At 52.4% G+C, this 6,423-nt stretch overlaps 1 protein-coding gene across 2 annotated transcripts in view; it reads right to left on the bottom strand.

The window, feature by feature from the left end:
• Nucleotides 1–374: 374 nt before the first annotated feature.
• The window catches only part of XPNPEP1 (X-prolyl aminopeptidase 1), a 54,005-nt gene continuing 47,956 nt past the window's right edge, over nt 375–6,423 (bottom strand). For both annotated transcript variants that reach the window (XM_007446522.1, XM_007446521.1), the window contains 5 exons: nt 6,354–6,423; nt 5,302–5,475; nt 4,613–4,689; nt 3,290–3,388; nt 375–503 (listed from right to left, as the gene is read on the bottom strand). In XM_007446522.1, the coding sequence (XP_007446584.1) occupies nt 375–503; nt 3,290–3,388; nt 4,613–4,689; nt 5,302–5,475; nt 6,354–6,423 (549 nt within the window). The remainder of the gene's footprint in view (nt 504–3,289; nt 3,389–4,612; nt 4,690–5,301; nt 5,476–6,353) is intronic.

Genomic DNA, 6,423 nt, shown 5'->3' with positions numbered 1-6,423 from the left:
ATGAAGGAGATCATGAACAAGGGACTAGCACCTGGAACGTGACTGTCGCAGAGCACTCACTGCTTCACCATCGCTGGCCAGAGGACTCCCTGCAGCTGCTCGGGGCATCCCCCCCGATCAGGCTTTTGGCTTTGTAGCGATCCTCCTTCTGGGGCAGCAATTTATTCTTGGCTCATTCTCAACAATTTTTTAAAAATTCATAAAAGATCGAGTGTTTGCAAGAAAATATCAAAGAGGATAAGAAGATTTTCAGTTCTTCTCAGAGTCTAAAAGTAAAACGGGAAGGTGAGGAAGGAGAGAAAGGGAAGAGATGTCAGGCGTGGGCCAGGCTTCTTCCTTTCCCCAGAGCGTTTAAAAAAAAGAAAAAACAGGTATTAATGCTGTTTGGAGATGGGCTGCGTCTCTCTGATGAGCCACTCCAGGGCTTCCTGGCGGCCCTGTTTTTGCAGTTCTTTCCCGATCACGTCCCTGCAGGTCAGGTGGTAGTTGTTGAGCCAGTCGCACTGCAAGAGGGAAGGAATACAGACGTGGTCTCACCATCACACCTTCACCAAAGGCTGCACAGCGAGCAGTGAGGCCCCATGTGCTGAGATCACAGGATGAGAGTAAAGGAGCACAAAACCCTTTCTCCCTGCTCATGGACAAGCAACCTCCTTGTGTTCTACCTCCCTGGAAATAGATGGGACGAGGCCACGTGGCCGATGGTGAAAATGCTCCTGGAACCATCTGCATGTGGACTGGAGTGACTGTGAGGGAACCACGAATGCCTGACGGCAAGCCGTGGCTCTGGATGCAGAGTAACTTGTAACCGGGTGTCCCCCTCGACGGCACCCCTGGAAGCCATGACGAGAGAGTGGGGGCAGGGGTCTCACAGCTCCTGCACCCACCCTGGTTGCCTCAACTGCTGTGAAGACACACCTGAGGCTGTCCTACCAAAGCGCTGAGTTTCCTATCCCGTATCCGCCTACGAAGCTGAATAAACTAGGATCAGTCAAGCCGGTGAGGGTCTTGTGAGAGTGGCCGTCTAGATGCGCCCAAAGCCTTTGGAGGTCAAGGCCTGCAAACGGCTGCATGTCAGCAGCAAGGCCAGGCAGGGCTATAAGGCAGCCTGCCGTCCAAAGCAGCTCAACAGTGCAGACAGGAGCAAGCCTGGGGCCACAGAGACACTCCCAAGACCCTTGTGGTTTGGGGCAAGCTGGGGCACCCGCAGGGGGCTGGAGCAACGTCACAAAGGCCTTGGCAGCCTGCAGCGCACACATTCATGTCCAACCAAAGTCCTCTGCTGCCACCTGGTGACAAATCGATGGGAATGCAGCACTAACCCCAAAACTCCCTAAAGTTTCTGCTAAGATTGGGAGACGGTAAAGGGCAATGACTGGTACTTTAAAAGCCCAATGGACAGCATCTTGCTGTGGGGTATTACTATGCTTTAAGACAGAATGGGAAATGAACACTTTTGCTAAAAGAGATAATAAATACACTCTGCTCTGAATATTAAATACTGTCCTCTACTTGTAATTTGTGGAAACTTGCTAATGACTCCAAGGTAAGAAGATATTATCTGTCCTATAAAAACTAACTGGCTAAAAGAATAGTTCAGTGATTGGGGTATGTAAGGTACAGTAATGAACACTGGACCAGGCAGACAGCACTGGTCTCTGTCCAATGTCACAGGGGAGTCACAGGTTAAAAAGACTCTCTCCCTCAAGGAAAAATAGCCTTGCTTAACCTTCCTCATGCACTATTTCCCTGGATAAAGTGGAAGGTCACGTGGGAGAAATGTCTCCTGACTGGTACACTTCATGTGGACAGCAAGGCCTATGTGACCTGGAATCACTTGGCAGATGCCACAGCCTTGGGCTTCCAAGAGGGCAAAGTGACGACTTAGTAGAGGGTCCCTTGCTAAGACCCTGGAAGCTGTGCTCGAGGGCCACAAGAAGAGACTGGTTCCTTGGGCAGAGGGCTGTAAGCAGGGTGGCTGCCGTGCTCACTTCTGTGCTGTCATCCCCTCTCACCTGAGCCAGCCCTGTGGGGACCAGAGAAAAGGCCCAGGGCCGCAGGAGAGACTCTTCCCGCTGAAAAGACACACCTGACACTGTGCTGCCGACAGGCTGCTGCCTGTTCTGTATCCATCTACAGCCTGAATAAACCAGCATCAGCAGGGCTTGTTTGGGTGCTGTGAGTGGGAACATTTGGCTGAATCGAGGCACTGGCGGTCAAGATGAGGTGCCCAAGCACAGAGGCAATCGAAGCAGCAAGTGGATGACCTTCCCCTGTCACCCATCTGTGAGCTGGATGGGGCAGAGAGGGAGCTTCTGGCTGGGAGGAGCCCGTTCCACGGCCCTGCAGAAGGGGGCTCCTCAGCCCTCAGAGGTGCTTTCCTCTAGTGCCAAGCACAGGGCCCACGCAGGCTCCACTGAGGGTACGTTTCTGCCTCAGAAGCCCCTGGGATGAGGCCAGTGGCTGCCTCTGGTAACAAGAACTTCTTATCCCTAGAGTGATGCACCACGCTTGTCCTGCCTTTGGCTTCTGCTGGACTTCTGCCTGCCTTGCTCTGGAACTTGTGTCCTTCTGGCTTCTGCCTTCCTGGCTTGGGCCTGACCACTTCACAGCAGACAGGGTGGTGTCGTTTCCACCCTGTTTTGACCCTTGTCCCTGCTCTGACCCTGGTCACCTGCCTGATCCCTCAAGCCTTATTCCAGGTTCCTGGGCCTGCCGCCTCACCTGGCCTCATGAGCCTGGGGACCCGTGCTGGGATTTGCAGGGGTTCCAAGACCTGTCACCCTCTGTCAGCCTGACAGGTGAGCACTGTTGTGCGTCTGCTCTGTAACGGGTTTCAAGCCCAGAGCAACAACCTCTCTCCCTGCCTGTGACAAAACTCAGGCATATGGTAATAGCGTTTGCTTCTCAGTTCCTTAACGTTTCACGCAACACAAGAAAACAATCTGGCGTGTGCAACGGCCCCACCCACCCACAAAAATGCAGGGAAGACATGCCCATGTTTGCTAAACACGCCTCAGGGCAGCTATGGCTCTGGCCCTCCTGGAAAGCAACAGCACACTATTCATTCCCACCTGTGAAGCCCTACCATCCCCAACAGTGAGGAGAGCAGGGCTATATCTACCTCGAGACCCAAAAATACAGGAAAAGCACCTCCAGTCCTCAGGAGACCTAGGATTTTCCAACTCAGCTGGCCTAGGCTCTAACTTAAAAGCGACAGCGGAGGGGAGAACGTAGGGCAGCTCTCCACCCCACACGCTTCTGCCCTCCCCCAAGGCTTCCTCGTTACCTCTTTGTCTGTAAGAGAATCCACATCTATCATTTTGGTCTGTATCGGAACCAAAGTTAGAGGATCAAAGGTCAGGCTTCCCCGGTTACTGAAGTTATACTGTGGGAGAAGGAAGAAAACAGAAGCTTTTACTCCTCTTTACCACAATGACCCGCTACGAGGTCACTCCCACCAGACAGGACCGTCCCTCAGAGCCGGGTGTAACTAGGAATCGAGACGTGGTTAGCTGGTTCACCATTTTTAATAGACACGGAAGACACGATGAACACAGCGGATGCCACTTTCCAAGAGCTGCTCCTCTGTGCAAACAACAGCCTGTGCCAACAGGAAAAGCCAAAGAGTGCTGAGGGGCTCCCAGCAGCACATCCACAAGACTCCTGCCTGCTGTGATGGAGAAGAGGCACAGAGGGTGTCTGCAAGCAGGGGGGTCTCTGGTTTTGGTTCTCGGGCCTCTGCTAAGGCCTAAGTTCCCCAGCAGATCCCTCTTCTTGACATCAACCATGCAGCCTGCCCTGACCCAGCCAGGCCCATCAGGTGACAGGTAACAGGTCAGTCCAGCGCACGTGGCATGGAATGGCCGGGGCACACAGGGCACGCTGGGTCTCTGTTCCTGGCGGGGCCTGTGGGAGTGAGGGGAGAGGCCACCCTCAAGAAGAGTGACATCGGTGTGCAAGCAGAGAGCAGACCCCTGCAGTCAGCTTCCCTGAAGACTTAGGAAGCCACCTCCCTCCAACGGTTCCATTTCCAAAATCACCCATGGAGGAGAAGCAAACAGGCCCTTATAGGTCAAGCCCAGCACCTAGAGCCTGCGACCTCTTGGTAATGTGATGGGGAGACGGTGGCACACCTGCCTTCCAGAGGGCACCACACCTGCGGGGCCCGACCCAGGGGGTAACTCGGGCCTCCTCAGCTTTACCTGATAAAAGTCATCTGGGGCATTTGTTGAAAGTAGTTCCCGGAACCCCAGCCCTGGAGATTCTGCTTCAGGAAAGGCCTGGAAGGGGCCTTTAAGCGAGCACCCCTCCCCCACAGCAGAGGCAGCTTGACAACAAGAAGCTGCCTCCAGTAAACTCGGAGCCCCAACTAACAGCAAGCAGGGGGCTGCCTGGGGCTCCATGAGGTCCAGTTCAGGGTCCCAGTTCACTAAGGATTTTCCTTCTGGCTCTGCAGAGGAGAATGAATTCCAGGAGAGACACCACTATCAGGGGAAGGAGGCTCCATTCTGGCCCCAGAATGACATGCTCTTGGTTCCAAGGACGAAACTCCTCATCCTCCCCCATTAAGGAATAAGGGAATTTTAAAAACAAAAACCTAATTACTCACCTTGGTCTTCACAGGCACCACCAGGACAACATTCTCAATGCGAATTCCAAAAGCCCCGTCTTCATAATACCCTGGCTCTAAAACAAACCAAACCCTAAAATGAGAAGCAGCCCACCATGAAGATAAGCACAGAGAAGCCTGCACTCCTGGGATGACAGCGCTTCCCAAGAAACAGACGAAGGGCCACTCAATCTGGGTGTAAGAGCCCAGAGACGCCTCCTCCCACGGGGCACTTTTAATAGGCAGTTGAGGTCCAGACAGAGAAAGGCTCAGAAGTTCCTGAGAACTGGCTGCAGGGTAGGGAGTACAATAACAGAGGATCCGCCAAATAAATGATGGGACATATCCATAAGACACAATGATGCAGGCAGTAAAATACATTCACAAAGATGTGGTAACGACATGAAAAGACAAGAAGCTAACATAGCAAATTATTAAGTCACGTTTCCCCTGGGTGTGTCTGGATTACAAATGATTATCATTTTCTTCTTTATACCGTTCCATAGTCTCACTTCTACAATGAATATTTATCACTTTTATAATCAAAAAAGGGTTGTTGTTTGTTCTTTAATTCAGGAAGGGGAAATTATTTCCAATTTACTTTATAATAATGAAAATATAAGAGACAACAAAGAGCTTTCAGAAAGGCCAGAGGACCCATGCACACTCTCTAGGTGAGGGACACCTACCATCAGTGACAATCATGCCGGCCTCCAAGGGCTCATCAGAGAATGTTTTATAACTGATGCCACAAGGACCCTCATGAACATTCAGAAAAGACCCAACACCGTGTCCCGTCCCGTGCAGGTAATCCAGGCCAGAATCCCATAAAGCTGAGCGGGCAAAGGAGTCAAGAAGGTGGCCTGAAAGACATATTAAGAACCACCTGGTGATTTTGTACAGTACTTTTCAACTTGCAAAGCACTTTGGAGATTACATTTGTTATGTTTGGCTCCAGAAGGTGAAACAGAAACCAGCGGGTAAAAGTTACTGGAGGATTCAGGTTTCAGCCCAACACAAAGAAGAACTTTCTAACAGAGCTCCTGAGGAGGGCAGCTCCCCCACCAGTCAGGGCTCAGTCTGAAGCTGGAGGATGCTGGTGAGGAATGGTCACCTGTAGCAGGTAAGGGCTGCAGTAGATGACATGGATGTTCCCTTCGCAGCGCTAGGACCCTACAGTTTCAGAATTACAAGATGAGATTCTAACCAGACTGCAAGCATGAGGAAAGTGGTGCCCAGGGAGATGAGTGCCGGCCCAGCCTAAGCAGACGCAAGGCCCAGGTCTTGTCAACTCCCCGTGCAATGGCCCACCCACCCATCCTCATGCAGAAAGGTATATGTCTCAAGTCAGGTTCTCAGTAAAATAAATCCCAATGAGGGTCCTGAAAGGAGGCACTGGCCCAGCACTGAAGAGCAGACAGGAGGCTGCGCCAACTTCCACTGGGGCCCTGAGGCCTTCATGCCCTGCTGCCCTCTCCTGGGAGCCACCCACATGGGTCACCCGACACCATAACTGGTCAGGAGGGAGGTTCACACCTGACCCTGGGCCCAGTCCGAAGCCTGGCTCCCTGGAGGTCCTCTCAGCTCAGTCCCTGCAGCACCCCCATTTGCCCAGGATGGGCCTGAAGTAGGCTGGGGGCTGGTACAGCGAGGGAAGGACATGTTCTTCCACCCAAACTTAGACACGTCTGATGCCTGAACAAGAAAAAGCCTCTGCCATGTGATTGAAGGAATCACCTACCTTTGGTTCCAGTCGGGAAAACAGCTGCACTCACAGCTATGTGGCCCTTGAGGACACATGTGAAGCATTC

Source organism: Lipotes vexillifer, unplaced genomic scaffold (assembly GCF_000442215.2).
Source record: "Lipotes vexillifer unplaced genomic scaffold, Lipotes_vexillifer_v1.1 scaffold1444, whole genome shotgun sequence".
Lineage (NCBI taxonomy): Eukaryota > Metazoa > Chordata > Mammalia > Artiodactyla > Lipotidae > Lipotes > Lipotes vexillifer.
This window is presented reverse-complemented; position numbering and strand designations above follow the sequence as displayed.